The following is a 21,326-nucleotide window of genomic DNA, read 5'->3' on the forward strand; positions in this document are numbered from 1 at the left end:
ACTGCCTCTCATCAAAGAAATTGTGAGTTCTATCCACAATAGGGTTTAAGTGGTCTTGCGGTATAGGTGTCTGCTGCTCACCCAAGAGGTGAGTTCTATCCACAATAGGTGAGAGTGGTCTAGTGGCTTAGATGTCTACTCTCATTCAGGTTTTGGGTCTTTTCATGACCTATCAAAAAGGACACACTACTTGTTCCTGTCCAGAAAACAGACTCGAGCGTGAATTATAAAAGCTTTCAATCACAATCCGCAAAATCAACTTTAACTAAAGAAGTATAAACCAAAATATGTATGCAATTCCAAGACTTTATTCCTTCATTTCTTAAAGTAACATTTTAATATAAAATACAATCAATAACACTTTCTAATCACATAATAATAATCAGTAAAGATTGTTTTCAAGATAATCCTTATTTCTTTTGTATTCTTCTATAAGCTGCATATGGTCAAAAGCCCCTGGGTTGGCATGAAATGTCCTCAATAGCAGGTACCTCTCACCCGCTGATTTCCCATAGAACATTGACATCTGTTTTACTAGATTCAATGCCTCGCTCTTTTTCTGAAATAGATTGACAAAGACCACGTATGACTTTTATTTTTGTTAAGAAGATAACAGTGACAATTTTATGGCCGATTTCGTTAATGGTTTCTTGCTTTTAAAATCAACTTTCCACCAAACTCATGTTGGCCTCATGTTTTTTGTTGCTCATTTATTTTCACCAAAACATATTCAATATTTTGAGACACAACATTATGCTATGTAAAGGAACCAGCCATTGGTTATGCTTATAATTCTGCATGAGATGAGAGAAATAAAAGATATTATAGATATGCAACACCATTGTTTCTGTCTATTCTTATCATATAATCACTATATTGTACTTATCAAATACATTTTTATGAAAGTTTCTTACAGAATAGTTTTTTTCTTTCTCAACACCTGAGTAATGAAGTAATTATGCCAGCACAGGTGTTGGATATGAGAACCAAAGGGGAGGTTTCGATAGCCAGACAAAACCATAAGACTGCACTAAGTCAATCAATTTCCAACAATCAAGTCAAATGACGATCCAGAATGTTAAAGCTACACTCTCACAGATTGATTGTTTTCAGAAGTGTTTTTTTTTGTATGTTTTGTCTAGGAATGAGCCAGATTTTGCGTGAATGTCTGGAAACCATTGAAATAAGACTGCTGAGAAGAGCCGATAACAATTTTCATATTTACATTTCAAAATTGATGTTTTGTGGCTTAAAGCATTACTAAGGCTTTAAGAAAAATGAAACTTTTGGCAGTTTACCAATCAATTGAGTTCCGTACTACAGTGGGTTATCCTATGTGACTGAATTGAAGGCACTGATGCTAAAATGAGCTGATTCTGAGACCCAAAAAATAAAAAAGGTCTCAACTGTCAATTTGTGAGAGTGCACCTTTAAGAGTTCCAATAATAAAATCATTCTATAAAACTTTGGTACTTACAATTATTTTGTCATCGTACTCTCCAGCCATCAGGGCGATGCCTGTATGTAAGATAAAAACAGAGGCTTGATTGTTTGATTGGTGTTAATTCAGGTTAAATTTCACCCAGAGATGGCAAAAAATAGCCCATTACATTAAATCCCTATTTTACCCAGTCCATTACCTTAATTCCCAATTAACCTATACCATGTTGTTTTTTTATGAAATTACCAACACATATTAAATTGCTCAATTTGATAATTAAAATTACAGAATTACAAGTTGCATAGTGAGGCCAGTATCATTCCATTAAATTGATTGAAACAGGGTAACAAATCAAATCTCATAAAGAGATGGATGAAAATATCCCTGGTAGTTTTGTATTGTGAAAAACAACAGCATAAACATAGATTAGTCGGAATAAGTTGTAGAGAAAAATGTGATCAAAAGCTTTAGCAATTTGGTTATTAAAAAGATTTCCGCAAAAATGGTTTGCCTTTATGGGAGGGCTAGTACGTTTGTATTGAAGTTAGGAGCAACTTGACCTAGAATAAGTTGTACAGGAAAAAAGGTTACTTATTAAGAAAACATAATATTTAATAAGCATGTCTTATATTATTAGAAAGTACATTTCATGTTTTACAAATGATCTGTATAATAGCGAATATTATTCGGCTATGTTACAAATGGAAGGCTTAATACATGTAATTTTCTTAATGGGTGTAATTTAATTGATGTATTTTGTTGACGGGTATATTTTGATGGGTGTATTTTGATGATGGGTGTATATTGCAGGGTGTATTTTCTTAATGCAAGTATTTTATTGATGGGTGTTTTTTTTTTCTTTATGGGTGTGTTTTCTTGATGTGTGTAATTTCTTAATGAGTGTATATTGTTTATGGGTGTGTTTTCTTGATGTGTGTATTTTCTTAATGAGTGTATATTGTTTATGGGTGTGTTTTCTTGATGTGTGTATTTTCTTAATGAGAGTGTATATTGTTTATGGGTGTGTTTTCTTGATGTGTGTATTTTCTTAATGAGAGTGCATATTGTTTATGGGTGTGTTTTCTTGATGTGTGTATTTTCTTAAAGAGAGTGCATATTGTTTATGGGTGTGTTTTCTTGATGTGTGTTTTTTCTTCATGAGGGTGCATATTGTTTATGGGTGTGCTTTCTTGATGTGTGTATTTTCTTAATGAGTGTATATTGTTTATGGGTGTGTTTTCTTGATGTGTGTATTTTCTTAATGATTGTTTATGGGTGTGTTTTCTTGATGTGTGTATATTCTTAATGAGAGTGTATATTGTTTATGGGTGTGTTTTCTTGATGTGTGTATTTTCTTAATGAGAGTGCATATTGTTTATGGGTGTGCTTTCTTGATGTGTGTATTTTCTTAATGAGAGTGCATATTGTTTATGGGTGTGCTTTCTTGATGTGTGTATTTTCTTAATGAGAGTGTATATTGTTTATGGGTGTGTTTTCTTGATGTGTGTATTTTCTTAATGAGAGTGCATATTGTTTATGGGTGTGTTTTCTTCATGTGTATATTTTCTTAATGAGAGTGCATATTGTTTATGGGTGTGTTTTCTTGATGTGTATATTTTCTTAATGAGAGTGCATATTGTTTATGGGTGTGTTTTCTTGATGTGTGTATTTTCTTAATGAGAGTGCATATTGTTTATGGGTGTGCTTTCTTGATGTGTGTATTTTCTTAATGAGTGTATATTGTTTATGGGTGTGCTTTCTTGATGTGTGTATTTTCTTAATGAGTGTATATTGTTTATGGGTGTGCTTTCTTGATGTGTGTATTTTCTTAATGAGTGTATATTGTTTATGGGTGTGTTTTCTTGATGTGTGTATTTTCTTAATGAGTGTATATTATTTATGGGTGTGACATTAAATTGGTTTTTTTTTATGTGTGTATTTTCTTGATGGGTCTATAGTGCTTATGGCTGTATTTTCTTGATGGGTGTATTTTGTTGATTGGTGTATTTCCTGAATGTGTGTATTTCGTTGATGGGTGTATTTTGTGGATGGGTGTATTTTTTCTTGATCAGTGTATTTTGATGGATGTATCTTGAAGGGTGTATTTTCTTGATGGGCATTTTCCTTTATAGGTTTTTTTCTTGATGGGACCATCTTTAAAAAAATGTTGGTTTGCGGTGCTCCTACCCACAATTTTTGTAGGTAGGGTTTTTTTTTTTTTTACAGAAGATAAAGGCAAATCTATATGACCCTCAGTCTGATGTAAGGGGCATGCATATTTTAGATAACAGCACTGAGAATTCAACGACAGAACCATTTTATTATTTTTCAGATACATGGATACACGTTAATTCTTTCTAGGAAGTCTTTTAATAATGGGTCGCCCAGAGTCCTTGCAGGGTTTGCAGATTGGCAGTACAACACAGTTGGTCTGTAGAGCATCAAAGGACTAAACACAAAAGAAACGAAATGGGACCAAAAAAAACAACAAAAAACAAAAATAACGGCAGCGGAAGCAATAAAAAAAATTGGGTCTGGGCGAATTTCGGTGAGTCGGTCGGAGCACCGCAATCCAACATTTTTTTAATGATGGCCTGGGTGTATTTTTTCTTGATTGGTATTTTTCCTTGATAACTTATTTTGTTGATGAGTGTATTTTGTTGATGGGTGTATTTTGATGAGTGTATTTCGATAGGTGTATTTTAAGGGTTGTATTTATCTTGGTGGTTGTATTTATCTTGATGAGTATACTTTCTTGGTGGGTATATTTTCTTGTTGGATGTATTTTGCTGAGGGGTGTATTTTCTTGTTGGATGTATTTTTTTTATGGGTATGGTTTCTTTTTGGATGTTTTACCTCGATGGGTGTACTTTGTGTAATTTCCTTATGGGGTTTACTATAATAAATGAGTGGTCATTTAATATCAAATTTATTAAAAAAATGATAAAAACAAGTCATCATGGTGAGTGTTAATCAATTTCGAAAATAAAGTTAAATAAATATAATAATGGTTATCAACAAATGTGATATTCTATTTATTATTGAAACAAATGTTATATTATATTTATGTCATGAGTTCTTATTTGATGAGTTAAAACAGCAAATACAGAAATGTCACGATATAGCATGCACCTGTTTAACACAAATTCAATTTTCAAATCAAGTCAAATGTTATTACAATAGTTATCAAAATGAAATAATGACATCATTTCATGATGGGTATGTTATTTCATGATGGTGACGTCATTTATGGTATAAGATTAGAAACCTCAAATATTAAAAGTAAAATGTGGTTTAAACCTTTGCACATACCCTTTTCTTCTTTCAGTTCAGGGAAATGGGCAACTGACAGGCAGGCCGGGGCATTCTCCTTTATCAACTGTTAATTTTCAATGTAAATACATGCAATTTGTCATCATACGAGTCATTTTAAAGCACAAACAACTAAAAATGGAAGCATACTTAACATTAATGTTATTTATTCATAATTCCCTAACTTAACCATAAAGGTTCTATAGAACACTCCCCTGCAAAGTATCAAATAAGAATTCTCGGGTAAAATCAAGGTTTCTGATGTGATCTTCACCACAATACTTTAACACAAACAAAATGGAGCATTACCTGAAACATAGCCAATGATGTGAAGAAAACATTTTTTCCATTAAACTGACACAGGAAGAATTCATAACCGTCTCCTCTCGGCAGTGGAAATAAAAACTGAAATTAAATAAAGGATAGTTCATGAGTTTTTGTTCAAAACAAAATTATTAAACAAGCTTTCTAAAGCTGAAAAAAAAGCTTTTGTGAGTTTTATTTAATTTAATAGATGCCATATTTCCCCATGTTACCTGGTAATCACTTTTTAACTTAAACAATTGGAACCAAGGCCAAACATTTTGATATAATCAAGATTTTCTTATAATGACTGTCTTTTGCCTTGTGTATGTATTTCATATTGTTCACCTTACAGTCCCTTACAGTGGGGGAGCAAGGAGGGGATTTTGTCCATCTCCCATTTACAGAACCAGGATGGTTGTCCAGTTAGCACACTCCCCTTTTATCTAGGCGACCCAGGTTCGATTCCAAGCCTTGGAGCATGTGAGTTTGGTTTGTGGACACCATGCTGGACAAGTGGGTTTCCTCCGGGTACTCCGGTTTCCTTCACTACACAAGCCCACACTCTCGTATAACATCGTGCCAACGAAAGTGATTAATATAATGTTGTTAAAACTTGTTTCAAAATCGTTGTAAATTAATTATTTTAAACTATAGAACCAGAATAAAAGCACTTACTGCTGGATTGAGCTTAGATTTTGTGATTATCTCATCATATTCTTCTTTCTGAAATTAAAGATTCATTAAACGTTAATTATCTAATTGGATTATCATTTTAACACAGCACTGCCTACTTTATCCATAACAAAAGGCATGTTATAATGGCTTAACAAAATTGTAGGCAGTTTTTAATATAAGTAAGAAAATATATTTATATTTGTATAAGAAATGTATCTGTTTTTGTTGGCAGTTGTTTTACTGGTCTGTCTTAGAACAAGTCTTTTGTTTATAAAAATAATCAACTATGTATTTCGTTTATTCAATTCAATTCAATGAATTAACTGAATTGAATGAACATAGTTGAATATGTTCATAAACAAGAGAGCCGCTCTGAATGCCAACGTCCGTCTCGTTGTTGTTTCCTCATTCGAACAAGGAAAATAATGAAATATGTATGTAAAGCAAGAGTTTTGGACCTGCTGTACATGATCAGATTGTTTCTGGCAACATTTGTACTAAGTTTCATTTTATTATATCACCTGCTTATAAGTTACAGCCAAGCTTAAAGATTTTCAACTACAAAGATATCACAGGCTATCACAATACCCCAAAATTTGGGGTGTTTTTTTCCAAAAATAGATGATTTAAAAATAATGAACATGTAGCTTACTGGCACTACTGAGAATATGCAGTCTTTTTTCAGGTGATGCTCCTGCCAAATCTGAAAAATTTAAAGCATTTTATAACAATTTAATGACAATTTAATTTAATGAAGTTTGATGACATGTATGATTTTAAACTGTTAAACCTGGACATCTGCTAATGATCATTGCAATTTTTTATTATTATTTGACGTATGGTATTTACAAGCACATTGTAATGAAACTTATGAGACAGACTGTGTGTGTCCTTATGTCATTCCTGTTAACTTAAATAATTGAATCAAAAAAGTTTGTTATATATATTTAATTTAATAAGTTTTCAAAATTGAATACTGCAATTACTATACAATACTAAATATTTTGAATATAATTTCAATGGTGAATAATTTCATAAACAACAAAAGCAGGTGCTGTATTCATATATTATCTAGACCATTGTTTTGCTTGTTTTTCTTTTTTTTTGGTGTAAAAACTTTGTAATTTTTTTTCAATCTCAATTCAGAAAAAAGCAATTTTACATTAAGTTAAAATCACCAAGACACTCTATGAATACTGCTACAATTGGTGTTGTTTCTGCCAACTCACAGTTTTAATTGTTTCTACTGGTAAATCTTTAATCATATCGACTTTCATGATTTCATCCAAGCTCTGAAACATATAAGGTTAAAGTTACAAAATCATTGCTGAATGTTTTAATATTAAACCATTTTCAACAGAGAAATAAGAGAGAGAGTCTGTCAATCATACACATACAGATTCAAAATTAATGAAAACAAACATGAAACAGTAAATGGCAGATATTCATTTAGATATAATCATGTAAATGTTCAAATAACAATAGCAGTCATCAAATTAGACTTTTGGATTAACAAGCCCGAATTATTATACTATTGCTTGGCATCAAATTTTTGAACAAGCCCTGCTATATAAAATTCAGAATTTAAGCAAGCCCGAAAGACATTTTACCAGTGCAGGGCTTGCGGGCTTGTGCTAATTTCGACCACTGCAATAGCGTTACTAATGTTAGAACATAAAGCATATTCTGTCATATGTTTTCCCAATAGTTATTGACGAAAGAGCTCCAGTTGGTCTGACCATAAAAAAACTTGAGTCCCTTGAAGAATTATTGGAAAATAAAAGCTCAATATTTAAAAGCCAAAAATGGTAATGTTTATCTTTAATTTTACTGCTCACCTTTGGAGGCCAAGACCGGGGTCCAGTAAACTCAGGAGTCCCTGCTTGGGTTGTGTCCCTTGTTTTAGTTTGTACTTCCTCAGGGGGTGGGGCCATATCTAGAGCTGGGCCTTTTCTCAGGTCATCTAGTCTGGACTCAAACACCTCTGGTTCCTCCCTGAAATAGACATGATGCGAGAGGATTCAAGTTTCGTCTTTACATGCATATACATGTAGTTTTAATTTGTACCCAGGGGGTAGGGAAATACCTGGGGCGGGGCCTTTCTCAGGTCACTCAGACAAGAGTCAAAAATCTCTGGGTTATCCCTGAAATGGACATGATGAGAGAAGATTATAGTAGCCACTATATACATGTAGTTTATGTTTGTGCCCAGGCAGGTGGGGCAACTATGTCATCCCTGAAATAAACATGATGAGAAAGTTTTATAGCTCAGCCCCTTTATACATGAAGTTTCAGTTTGTACCCAGCGAATTGTGCCATATCTGGGTCTGGGCTTTTTCTAAGGTTATTTAATCAGCACTCAAACTCCTCAGTCATTCCTGAAATAGATGTGATGGATGAGGATTATAGCTCCACTTCTACATTATGACTATTAACATGACGTTTTAGTATGTACTAAAGGGGGTTGAGGCCATATCTGGGGACTGGGCCATTTCTCATGATTCTTTCTTTTGCAATAAAGGAATGCTTACTTTCTATTTGAAAAAGGGAATACTCACTTTTGCAAGGTCTTCAGTTTCTTTTTATATTTATCAAAGAAAGGATTTGATGAGATGTCTGGTTTTTCTCCTTGACTTGAAGACATATGTCTTTCACTATTTTGTAGAAGACTGAAAAAGAGAAACACATGGAACACATAGGAACTTTCTCACATAAGACATGAAACATTTTAACTTTGTGTTTAATCATTAAATAATGTGAAGGTAATACAACATGTAGTGACAATAGTAAATCATTACCAGATGCTTTGAGTCCGTATTCAAATTAGTTTTATGCATCACAACAACAACAACAATATCCGTTTATGAAGGCAACCAGGCTATGACAATACCCTGACTTACAACTGATTTTTCATTTAAATACAGACAAGCTGGTAATTCAAAAGCAAACCTTGCCCATCTGTAACCACACTGTCCGCTACATGTGAGAGGTGAGCTATTTGGAAACCGCTGATGGTGTATGTGGCGACTCAGGACTGATGGCACTCGGCGCCAACATGACAGGCACACTCTCAAAGCCTCAACTTGTGGCAACATGGAGGTGTCGTATTTTTCAGACATAGGCCGGTAAAACTGAAAAGGAGAGCAGAGATGTTCAGTTTCTGACCTTACAGACGAAGGCCGGAAAAGCTGAAAAGGATAGCAAAAATTTTCAGTTTCTCACTTTCTGACAATAGCCATTCTAAATTACCGTCCAGCCTGGACTCAACATCATTAAAAAAAGAAGCATGGACGGCATTTTAGAATGACTATTTCTGACAATTACACATGTAATTTGGAAAGGAAAGCAAAGATCGATATCTTCGATAGGAAAAGGTTTTTTGGGATGGAAGTGCACCGAGCTTTTTGGGAATGTGTCTCAGTGTTGAATTGCGCAAAACATAACATGTCGAACATTGTACTCTTCTGTTGATAATAATAATAATAATAGCAGTTTCTCACTTTCTGACAATAGCCATTCTAAATTACCATCCAGGCTTCTTTTTTTAATGATGTTGAGCCTGGACTCAACATCATTAAAAAAAAAGAAGCCTGGACGGCATTTTAGAATGACTATTTCTGACAATTACACATGTAATTTGGAAAGGTAAGCAAAGATCGATATCTTCGATAGGAAAAGGATTTTTGGGATGGAAGTGCACCGAGCTTTTTGGGAATGTGTCTCAGTGTTGAATTCCGCAAAACATTACTTGTCGAACATTGTACTCTTCTGTTGCTAATAATAATAATAATAATAGCTTTCTCCAACGCTCACCTTCCAGATATTTTTTTATCCGAAATACTATAACCTTTAAAAAAAACATGCGCCCTATAGCTCAATAATACGGCTACACCAAACTATTAAAATATCGCCGGTTCAAATCGAAAGTATGGTGAATCTTCAAAGGTACCAATTAATGTAATGTAATGCAAGGATTGTAGACACAGATAGATAAATAAATGTTTACAACTATGTTTCACTTTAATATGCTCGTGTGTTTTATACATTCTTAATAGGATGTTTTCCGGGTGCGGGGTGATACAGGAATCCAGTGGATTTCACGTGAAATCCACTCAAAACGTGAAATCCACTCAGAACTCAGTTATTTTAATTAATAATTTATTTTTTTTGTATACATATTAGAAAGTGCCTCATGAAGGGTTTATATTTCAAATTTTATTGAAATTGGTAAAAAAATAAAGAAGTGAGAGCAATTTTTCATTTTTTTTCCAAAAATAGATCGGAAATCGAGGTGAAATCCAGATTCCGATAAGTGAAATCCACTCATAACTCATTAATTTTAATAAATAATTTTCTGTTTTTGTATATTTATTAGAAAGTGCCTCATAAAAGGTTTAAATTTCAAATTTTATTGAAATTGGTCAAAAAATGAAGAAGTGAGAGCAATTTTTCGAAAATAGATCGGAAATCGAGGTGAAATCCAGTTTTCGAGAAGTGAAATCCACTCTTTATTCACTTCTATTAATTAATAATTTTTATTTTTTGTATACATTTTGGAAAATGCCTCATGAAGGGTATATATTTCAAATTTTATTGAAATATATCAAGAAATGAAGAAGTTAGAGCAATTTTTCGGAAATCGAAGTGAAATCCACTTTTTCAGACGTGAAATCCACTCACAACTCATTTATTTTCAAAAATTAATTTTTCTGTAGAACAAATAATTGAAAGGGCTTCATAATGGGTTTATATTTCAAATTTTATTCAAATTGATCCAAAAATAAGAAAGTTGTAGACCTATTTTGAAAAAAAGATCGGAAATCGAAGTGAAATCCACATTTTGACAAGTGAAATCCACTTTTTGAGACGTGAAATCCACTCATAATTCATTTATTGTTAACAAATTATTTTTTTGTTGAACAAATAATTGAAAAGGCTACATAATGGGTTTATATTTCAAATTTTATTCAAATTGATCCAAAAATAAGAAAGTTGAAGTTATATTGTGAGGGCGTTTTGTTGTGTATGCATAATTGTTTAATTTTTTTCATGATAAACACAATATCCATACACATCCAGGCCATACCACGTGGAGGCGCCCTCAATCATGGCCCTTTTTTACTTTCGAATTTTGAAAATATTAAAAATTTAATAAATAATCCGAAAATTGTTTTGTATTATTTGTTTATGCCAGACATTTATTTATGGTTATTTATACATGTACATTGGTTGATACGTAATCATAAAAAAAAATAAAAAAAGAAACAAACAAATACAACAGAACAAAGTTACACCAAGTGAAATCATATGTTTAACTTGGTTTACAATAATGAGAGATAATGAAAAGGTATGTTCACAACAGTTAAGGAAAATAATTACACAAAATAAACAATAGCAACATATGAAAAAAATATACACAGGTAAACAGAAAGGGGAAACTTCAAAGACAAATTTCTAAGCAAAAGAAGTTTCAACGCACAGAGAAAACGCATCCATAATCTTGTTCGAAAAAGTGTACAATGCATTGAAATGAAGGACATAAGATTTCATAAGGACTATCACAGTGAAATGGTGCACTACAAAAACAAAGGACACATTAAATACTTTCACGCCATCAGGAAACATATTACGTAATTTCACAGATTAATACGAGCTAAAAGCAATTATTGTGATGTTAGTTATAAATATGCTTATTGTTGTAGTAATAGTAGTAGTAGTTCGTAAATGTGCTTATAAAAACACGTAGTTATTAATTTATTGTTGTTATATAGTTTTTATTTATGTTTTCAAATGTGCTTCATTCATTCATTTAAAGATGTAGTAATATCTATTCATGATTGTTAATGTACTTTTAAACTTATTATGAAATATATTTTTGAAATGAATAAATATTGCATTAACTCATATAAAACGTCTCCGTTTTCAATAATAAGCATATTATAAAATATGCTAAGTATATATTACACTTACCGATTCAGTGCTGCTGTGTAGTTGTACTCATCCCCGACATAAGCACACTTTATACACGCAAACTTGAGATGACGTTGGTCCCAAGACTTAAGCTCAAGCTTGCCCATTTGACAACATGTACGATGGCACCACAAATTACAATTATCACAATAAATTGAGTCAAGTGCACATGCCTCAAGGCATACACTACACGGAAAGGTTCCCATTTTATGAACAAATACAGCAGAAATATACAGAAACAATTAATTATCCTTTTAAATATCCAAATATAATAAAACAAAATACACAGAAACAATTAATTATCCGTTTAAATATCAAATAATACGTATATCCAACACTACATGTTCATAGCATAAAAAAATAAAAACATAGCAATGACAATTGCCATTTCTGATACATTTTGTACTTACCATATCTTCTCAAATTCTTTTTCGGCATAAAATAATTACTGCCATTGTACTAAACTTCTTTAATTTTACCGCCGAGTATGTTATGTCAACTTTCTCGGATATGTGATGTATCACCTTAACCGCTAAATGCGAAAGTAACGGCACGTGAGAGTCGTGATCCTCGTCTTTGATAGATATAGATCAAAGACAAGGGTAATTATTAAACGATATTATAGAACTAATATATTGGATAGTGGTTACTTACAGTAAAAAACACACCAATATATTGCATCTCAACTGATTCAGATATTAGATCTAATGTTATATAAGAGATCTCGACTAAAACGGATTAAATGATACTAATGTAAGTAAATAAAACATAAAAACATTAAAATATAATCATCGGACACAAGCAACTACTGTATTAATATTAAGATACTTGATTGAATTTATTTCTTTACACTTTTCTTTCCCAAATACTGGATTTCACTTGTCAAAATGTGGATTTCACGTCGCTTTCAGATCTATTTTCAATATATTAATCTAACTTCTTCATTTTTTGACCAATTCCATTTAAATTTTAAATATAAACCGATGATAATGCCATTTCAATTATTTGTTCAACAAAAAAAAAATTGTTAAAAATAAATGAGTTATGAGTGGATTTCACGTCTGGAAAAGTGGATTTCACTTGTCAAAATGTGGATTTCACTACGCTTTCAGGTCAATTTTAAATATATTTATCAAACTTCTTCATTTTTGGACCAATTCCATTTAAATTTTAAATATAAACCGATGATAATGCCTTTTCAATTATTTGTTCAACAAAAAAAAAAAAAAATGTTAAAAATAAATGAGTTATGAGTGGATTTCACGTCTGAAAAAGTGGATTTCACTTGTCAAAATGTGGATTTCACTTCGATTTCCGATGTTTTTTTTCAAAATAGGTCTACAACTTTCTTATTTTTGGATCAATTTGAATAAAATTTGAAATATAAACCCATTATGAAGCCCTGTCAATTATCTGTTCTACAGAAAAATTATTTTTTTAAAAATAAATGAGTTATGAGTGGATTTCACGTCTGAAAAAGTGGATTTCACTTGTCAAAATGTGGATTTCACTTCGATTTCCGATCTTTTTTCAAAATAGGTCTACAACTTTCTTATTTTTGGATCAATTTGGATAAAATTTGAAATATAAACCCATTATGAAGCCCTTTCAATTATTTGTTTTACAGAAAAATTAATTTGTTAAAAATAAATGAGTTATGAGTGGATTTCACGTCTGAAAACGTGGATTTCACTTGTCAAAATGTGGATTTCTCTTCGATTTCCGAAAAATTGCTCTAACTTCTTCATTTAATGATATATTTCAATAAAATTTGAAATATAAACCCTTCATTAGGCACTTTCCAATATGTATACAAAAAATAAAAATTAATAATTAATAAAACTGAGTTAAGAGTGGATTTCACTTCTCGAAAACTGGATTTCACCTCGATTTCCGATCTATTTTCGAAAAATTGCTCTAACTTCTTCATTTTTTGACAAATTTCAATAAAATTTGAAATATAAACCCTTTATGAGGCACTTTCTAATAAATATACAAAAACAGAAAATTATTTATTAAAATTAATGAGTAATGAGTGGATTTCACTTCTCGAAAACTGGATTTCACCTCGATTTCCGATCTATTTTCGAAAATTGCTCTAACTTCTTCATTTTTTGACCAATTTCAATAAAATTTGAAATATAAACCTTTTATGAGGCACTTTCTAATAAATATACAAAAACAGAAAATTATTTATTAAAATTAATGAGTTATGAGTGGATTTCACTTATCGGAATCTGGATTTCACCTCGATTTCCGATCTATTTTGGAAAAAAAAAAATTGCTCTAACTTCTTTATTTTTTTTACCAATTTCAATAAAATTTGAAATATAAACCCTTCATGAGGCACTTTCTAATATGTATACAAAAATAAATAAATTATTAATTAAAATAACTGAGTTCTGAGTGGATTTCACGTTTTGAGTGGATTTCACGTGAAATCCACTGGATTCCTGTATCACCCGCACCGATGTTTTCCGGTGGGGTAATGCTGCGAGGGTGGGTGGGGGTGGTAGTCTAAAATAATAGACGTGTTATACGGGATTCTTCCAATCCCTAAGGATTTGCCATATCAAAAATCTAAAAAAATCCGTCAACGTACAATTATTTGGACTAGGGTGGGGGGGGGGGGGGTGGGGTGAATCTTCAAGTTGTCTCTGGAAGTAGAGCCCTCAACGCCAGGGTTAAGGTTCTTTTTATATACTATTAATCCCCTCCTTCAGGCAACTCAGTCTTATTGAAGCAAACCGAAACATGTCCATTTATTTTTGTTACTTCGTGATTTTATAACAAATACTGTCTATATATTTGACTGTTGCACACCCACTATTTCTTCTGTAACTGTGCGTTTTTTTTCCTGTACACATTAAGGTACAATTAATAAAGTAATAAACAAAAGCTGTAATCATCACGTCAATTCTCCATGCTCTAGTTATTATAAACTTTTTTTCCCCAAATCTTCCAACTCAAGCTTAAATAAGTATTTCGTATACACATGTATCGGTTGACATCAGTATCAATTGATGATTCCCATACAACCCAAGCATGAAGTTTAACGTACATGGTAATGGTTCGCAACGTTCGCACACATCTAAAATCCAGAAAATGTACGGTTTTATGAACTCAGCCCGGATGCGTTATAGAGATCGATTTCATTATTCTCATTTGAAACTATAAATTATTCGTTCAACGGTACTTCAGCGCCAAGTCAGTTAGGCTGAGTTGATATTATATTGCTGCCACTGCCTTTACAGTGCACTTTTACAAGCAATAAAGGTAACTGGACACCTTGCCAATCGCTGTGAAAGTAAGTGACAATAGGTATTATCACGGACCTAGGTCCATGGTATTATTAAGCGATATGTAATTTTCTATTTACATTCAGGAAGATATTATATTACTATCTGTCGGATCAAATAGTTTTTACCACTGGTTATGTTGAATGTATGTATAGTTAGTAAGTTGATGGGGAGTTTGCGCTTGGTTAACGACCTTTTTCAGAAAGATTTTTAGATTAAGTAGATCAAAAAACTACTATTTCATCAAGCTTATCTAAATGGATGGATGGTACTGTTTTATGTTTTCGTTCGGCGTAACTCTTGTTTAGGTAAGATTACATTGTAGTTTTATTGTAACATACTATTCATACTAATGCTTGCATCCAATATGTTACGTTAGCGTTTGTACCATCTGCATTGAAGATTTAAATGATCTCAAAGTAACTTTGTAGTAAATTGTCAGATAATATATGGACACGTATCGTAAGGGTTCGTGCTTCAGTAAGATAAATCAATACATTGATGACAGGCACATTCTAGTCACCGTGAAACCCTTGTCCATGCCAACAAGCTATATTGGATTAATAAATTGTATCAAGTAAGTCAAGAAATGTGTGTAGTAGCTTAAGGTGTTGTATCTTTACATTTACATATAAAAAACGAGCTAGTTTTCTTTACCGTGAATATGTACGTATTTTGTTACTAATACTAGTATATTATAATAGTGTGTAATACCTTTCAGAATGAAATAGTACGGACTTAAATTAAGCTTCGTTGCTTTGTAAGTATTAATGTAGCCATTGAATAAGCCAAGTGGACATATCAGTAGGTGCATGTTAATTCATATTCATGAGAAATTCAATAGAAATACGAAGGCATGTATAACATGTGAATGCATTGAATGTATTTAAAACGAGCGCGTGTTATGTAAAGTAAAACTAGTATTGTAAAAACTGCAATGTGTGTTTAAATTATTTTTTTGGCGAGGAAGGCTGCCCCTTTGGGGAAAAAAGCATTTAATGTATTTATTGGTTTACGACGTACATTCATGACATATACATGTACTTACTTAAGTTATGATAAATATAATATAACTTTGGCGAGCGAGGCTGCCTCTGGGAAAAAACGAACGTATTTTTTATTATGTGTTTGTTGATTAACGAGGTATATCCATTATACATACTTAAGTTAAGATAACTAGATAATATAAACCATTAACATACATTATACTCATATAACCTCCGGCTAAGAACGAACTTACGCCAAACGAGTTCAATTCAAATCCTGGTTGAAAATTCAGTACATATGAACGTGATTTATTGCGACCATGTCCTGTAATTCTAAACGTCTGCAACCGATCCTCTAAAGAGTAGATCATATATCTTATTTATTGAACAATGCCATAATTTGAGCCAATCGTTAAAGGCAAGTATGAATGCACTGACAAATGGGAAATTTAGTCAGAATTTTATGTCATCAGACATTCGAATCAGGAAGTACTGAACATTGAAGTATTTCATTATCAGAACTTGTAATTTATTACTCTAAAGAAAACCGATCAATAATAAGGAAGGCGTATTTACTAATTGTTCATTTAAGAATTAATTTCTCATTTAAAACCAGACTCATAGAATTCTTTCAAATACTGTTGCAACTCCACAGAAACTTGAAATTGACTCAGGACTAAGGTTTTTTTGTTTTTCTTCTTCATCGTCTGTATTATTTTCTGTCATTAACATTCTGATTAGATTTGTTCTTTCTTTTGTTCATAATCATAATCTCCTCCTCCTCCTCTTCTTTTCTTCTTCTTCTTCTTCTTCTTCTTCTTCTTCTTCTTCTTCTTCTTCTTCTTCTTCTTCTTCTTCTTCTTCGTTTACTTTGTCTTCTTCTTCGTCGTCTTCTTCTTCCTCCTCCTCCTCCTCTTCTTCTCGTTTCTTCTTCGTCGTCGTCGTCGTCTTCCTCTTCCTCCTCCTCTTTTTCTCTTTTCTTCTTCTTCATCTTCTTCGTCGTCGTCGTCTTCTTCTTCCTCCTCCTCATCTTCTTCTCTTTTCTTCTTCTTCGTCTTCTTCTTCTTCTTCTTCTTCTTCTTCTTCTTCTTCTTCAGAAAATAGTGCAGTGCATGTGTATATTCAAGTTTTACCAAGTGTGGCGTTTTATAAAAAACAGAACCCCTATCCAATGTTTATCTCTTTTTCAGAGACTGTGAACATCAACTTTAAAATGGTGAACAAGGTCAGTGACACCGCGATGAAAAAGGAGACACTGCGTGGAGGATGCTTTGAAGAAACAGGTTTGAAACGTTACCGTTATTAAAGCAATATATAATGACACTAGTTTTCTTAAAAATAAGCTTACTATAGGCCACCTGGATCACGTAACAGCTGGTCCAAAGCACGTCTTCTTAATGATCTGACTTTTCTGTAATATTATGGAAACATACTTAGTAATAGGGCTAGTTTGCCTGTTAAAGACGCACTCTTACTCCAAAATAAGATTTACCACAATTAATAAAATTATTTAAATATACCAAAAAAGGATAAATAAATGGGTAAAAAAAAGGTTCTTATGAAGGATACCGAGTTTAGTTTGAAAGAAAACATGGTATTTCTACCTTATAAGACGATAGTAGGCCACAGTAAATCTTTAAGCACTCCCCAATCATTTAATATTTTTGCGTTTTCAGCTATTGAATACACGATCACAATCTTGTTATCAGTAATTAATATTCTCCATAAATACATTATTTAGTAAGTAGTTAAAGATTCAATAAAAAATTATGTTTGTTATACATGTGTTTGTATTGATTATGAATAAGAGAGATTCACTTTATTATTTATTACTTCAGTATATGATTGGTAAAACGTACAGTATTTTTCAGGCTGTTAACACTTTTTTGGTCAACAGAATCCAAGTGTTATTCTATATGTTTATAGACAACTGCCACCTCTGTTCAACTCTATTCACCTTTGGTTTAGAGCTTACAAAACTTGTACATCGAAGCACTGCTGACCCTAAAGGAAGATGACTTCCACCCGCTTCCCCACGACTCGCACATGAGAAATGCTTTTTCATTTACCCTGGTTCGCACTAATGCAAGGTTCAAGGTTCTCTGAAAGAGCTCGGTGCACTTCCATCTCAATTGACCATATACTGTATGTAGATTGAGCAGTTTCCACAACACTGCGATCTCCAAAGCAAATACAAATAATAAACAAATACCGATTAAATATCCCTTAATTATATGTTGTATTTTTAATATTTTTAATCAATATAATACTTGTTTTGTAACTGAACGATATGTATAAGCACGACAAAATTGTGCTCAAACACCATTTTATTTCAATGAAAGAAGGGGAATATATATATACAAATGTATAAGGATGGAAACTATGATAAAGTATCCTTATTGAATAGTTTGGTTTGCTTATTTTACAGGATCTCACGACGAAGTAGGAAACACCAACACATCTGAACCCGTGTCTTCAGTTGAGAAGGACAAGAACGCAAAGAGCGCAAAGAAAAAATATGAAGGACAGATAGTCGTTCAAATTCTCAGGATTATTACCATAACAGTTTTTCTAGGCACTACATGGCATTATACAATTCTACAACATATTGTAAATGACTTTTACAAGTTTCTTATGAGCATGTGCTTGTTCCATTCCGTCTATTTTGAAACATTCTTTGCAACTTTCTGTTACTCTGTGATTATACCGATTTATCCTTGGTCGGTTGACAAATTTAGGATTTTAGACAGTTATAAACTCCACCCTTCTGTGAAATATGAGCATACTACTGTTTTCAAGATAGTTCAAGATGCTGTGACTTACATGGGCCCACTTATGCTACTAGACACGTTTATGGTTAAGAAGTATGGGGGAGTTGGCATCGATCCAAATATGTGGGAGGAAAGGCGGAAGTCCATTTTGCAGACGACACGAGTTTTACCGAATGATCCACCGCACTTGATTTCAATTATATGGCAATTGACAGCAAGTTTTATTGTATATGATGCCTTATTTTTTGCCATTCATCTAGTACTCCATAAGAACTTTCATCTTTACAAATACATTCACAAATATCACCATGATCACGATATGGTGCATAGTCACGTGACAAACCAGCTGACCATACCAGAGAGAATTACGCTGATTTTGTCTGCTAACTTTGCTCTAAAAGTGTTCAATAGTCACCCATTAACAAGAACCATCTTCATTCCAATATTTATCTGGATTTTAGTGGACAACCACTCCGGTTATGATATGCCATTTGGCTTACACAGACTCGTGCCATTCCGGATTGTAGGAGGCTCCGTGAAACATTTTCAACACCATTCTTACGGCAGTCGTTGCTATGAGCCCATATTCACATACTTAGATAAGATTCACGAGATATTTTCTGAGCATTTTAAGACCAAATGCTAATGCTGTTACTGCATTGTACCTTACGCTCTTTTTGGAAAAATATTTCAAATTACCATTAATTATTTTCCAACTTTTTCCAAAACCAGCATGTGGACAAGAAACATGACGAAGCTGATTTGTATTATATTCAACAATCTATACCATGATTTAACTCTCGTAACTCTCTCATTCTTAGAGGGGTTAGGGAACGCGAAGTGTGCGTTCACTTGAATGTTTAGCTTGTAGAGTTGCAGTGGAGTATACCAGATGCTTGTGAAAATTCCATTTTAACGTGTACTGTATGATCTATGATACTCGCTTTAATCCGTTTACTAGTACCTGTTAATATTCCTTTTTTAAACACTTAAAGTTGTAAAGCAGTACACGCGTGCCTGTGCCGTACCAAGAGCGTTTCACAGTCTCCCTATTGATTCCTGGACGTAGGCAGACGCTTTAGAATGTTTCATCTAACACCATAAGCCTAGTTTATGTTGTTGTTGTTTTTTTTATAGAACTTTGAATTTCTTTCTTTCATCGCTTGAAGTTTTACGTACAGCATATTTATATCTGTTTGGTATTCCTTGACAGACTTTGTGTGAGACCATTTTTGTTTCACAGAAATATACGTCTTTAATTGTATGAAATATTTATCTTACATGTTTATTTGTGTGTTTTTTATCAATTCAAACATGTTTTAAATATATTGAAAATAAATTATACAGTTTCAGTATCCAATATAAATGATTGACTTACTATTTTGGTTGAACTTTAATAACAGATAGTTGAATTCACGTGGCGTCACGTTGTATTGACGTCATCTGATCGTAACGTCAAAATTACGTCGTAACGATGACGATGAGGTATAACATTAAAGTAATGGACGTCGAAACATGCACATGAACATGTAACACTTATGATTGTAATTAAATAGAAAATGTAATCGAATGAACGGAGATTCAACAATCGTTCGAATTGGACGATGTGCGTTCCAAGCGTCCAACGCCGGGATCGGATACGCCATACGTCTGGCAGCGTGGACGGGACAGACTGTTACGTCCACCGTAAAACCACTTTTACCAACAGAAGACGACACCAGGCGCATTATCCGCAATGTTATCATTAACACAAATTATTGGAGGCAAAAGCTGAGATACGGTTTAAGACCTGACAACATTGAACGTTTGCTTGAAGAAATTCATCAAAAGGTAATAGAAGAAGAAGAGATCTTTAAGTTGTTAGCGGAAAGCGGGTGCTCTTTCGATAGAAATCGACTCCACAGCGCTTTGCAGACACGGGATATTATTTGTGCCACACAAACAAGAAACGAAAATGTTTCAGTTCTGGTTCCGTTACTTTGGTGTTTGTTGAAATCACCGTCAGATACAACACAAGTTCCGAGAGATATAAGAAGAATCCGAAGTTGGAACCAACGTATAGATGAAACACGTCTCGTTGAAAAGATCGGAGAACCAGAATCCTGGGGTATATTTGATCAAACTTGCTTGAAAGAAGAAAACTCTAATCAAATGCCAAAGGATGATGGCGGTTTTGTAAATCGGTCAGGTTATTTGAGGGATGCTAAGGTCATTAAATCGTGTCAAAAGAATTCTCGCTTAAGCCTTAGTGAAACTGATGGAGAAAATCCGAGTCTTTATGCACGCTTTAACGAAGAACTTGCGAAACGAATAAAAGATATGAAGAAAATGAAAAAGAGCTTCAGGCGTGAGGATAATTGTTTGAAACAAAACAAAAAACATGGACTATTTCATCCATTAAAGTCCCTGATTGGAGGTGGAAAGGAGAGCGAGGATGAACTCATTGAAGAGTTCAACAATATTCTCGACATTGCGGCACGCAGTCAAGATGATGATTCGTCAGATGATGAATTCGTTAAAGGACAACGAGGGTCCGAGAGAAAATCGAGACACAAAGTACTTGAAA

At 33.1% G+C, this 21,326-nt stretch overlaps 2 protein-coding genes across 11 annotated transcripts; one reads left to right on the plus strand and one right to left on the minus strand.

Annotated features, from left to right (window-relative positions):
- Positions 1-292: 292 nt before the first annotated feature.
- LOC128214403 (ATP synthase mitochondrial F1 complex assembly factor 1-like) lies at positions 293-16,423 on the minus strand. 4 transcript variants are annotated; one of them, XM_052920853.1, is made up of 11 exons: positions 16,206-16,423; positions 8,684-8,865; positions 8,293-8,403; positions 7,573-7,729; positions 6,964-7,026; positions 6,387-6,437; positions 5,735-5,782; positions 5,063-5,158; positions 4,754-4,820; positions 1,478-1,518; positions 293-559 (listed from the first exon to the last, which is right to left on the minus strand). In XM_052920853.1, exons 2-11 carry the CDS (start codon positions 8,851-8,853, stop codon positions 383-385), a joined length of 981 nt encoding a protein of 326 aa, XP_052776813.1. In that variant the 5' UTR covers positions 8,854-8,865; positions 16,206-16,423; the 3' UTR covers positions 293-382. The 4 variants fall into 4 exon arrangements, with proteins under 4 accessions (XP_052776813.1, XP_052776812.1, XP_052776814.1 ...); XM_052920852.1 differs by lacking the exon at positions 16,206-16,423 and adding an exon at positions 14,766-14,925; XM_052920854.1 differs by lacking the exon at positions 16,206-16,423 and adding an exon at positions 9,548-9,599.
- On the plus strand, positions 14,880-20,113 carry LOC128214401 (cholesterol 25-hydroxylase-like protein). 7 transcript variants are annotated; one of them, XM_052920846.1, is made up of 3 exons: positions 14,880-15,011; positions 17,180-17,272; positions 18,418-20,113. In XM_052920846.1, exons 2-3 carry the CDS (start codon positions 17,203-17,205, stop codon positions 19,404-19,406), a joined length of 1,059 nt encoding a protein of 352 aa, XP_052776806.1. In that variant the 5' UTR covers positions 14,880-15,011; positions 17,180-17,202; the 3' UTR covers positions 19,407-20,113. The 7 variants fall into 7 exon arrangements, with proteins under 7 accessions (XP_052776806.1, XP_052776808.1, XP_052776805.1 ...); XM_052920848.1 differs by lacking the exon at positions 14,880-15,011 and adding an exon at positions 15,128-15,148; XM_052920845.1 differs by lacking the exon at positions 14,880-15,011 and adding an exon at positions 15,161-15,311.
- Positions 20,114-21,326: the final 1,213 nt, after the last annotated feature.

The sequence above is a fragment of the Mya arenaria genome, chromosome 13 (assembly GCF_026914265.1).
Source record: "Mya arenaria isolate MELC-2E11 chromosome 13, ASM2691426v1".
Classification (NCBI taxonomy): Eukaryota; Metazoa; Mollusca; class Bivalvia; order Myida; family Myidae; genus Mya; species Mya arenaria.

Bases quoted from the DNA above. Each gene is read 5' to 3' on its own strand.
- LOC128214401 (XM_052920845.1), top strand. From the start codon at position 15,269: ATGGTACTGTTTTATGTTTTCGTTCGGCGTAACTCTTGTTTAG. The intron at 15,312-17,179 runs GTAAGATTACAT...TCTCTTTTTCAG, and splicing joins TCGGCGTAACTCTTGTTTAG to AGACTGTGAACATCAACTTT. The intron at 17,273-18,417 runs GTTTGAAACGTT...CTTATTTTACAG, and splicing joins AGGATGCTTTGAAGAAACAG to GATCTCACGACGAAGTAGGA.
- LOC128214403 (XM_052920852.1), bottom strand. From the start codon at position 14,795: ATGTGTGCGAACGTTGCGAACCATTACCAT. The intron at 6,438-6,963 runs GTGAGTTGGCAG...TAAATTTTTCAG, and splicing joins CAGTAGAAACAATTAAAACT to ATTTGGCAGGAGCATCACCT. The intron at 5,159-5,734 runs GTAAGTGCTTTT...ATTTAATTTCAG, and splicing joins AATCTAAGCTCAATCCAGCA to TTTTTATTTCCACTGCCGAG.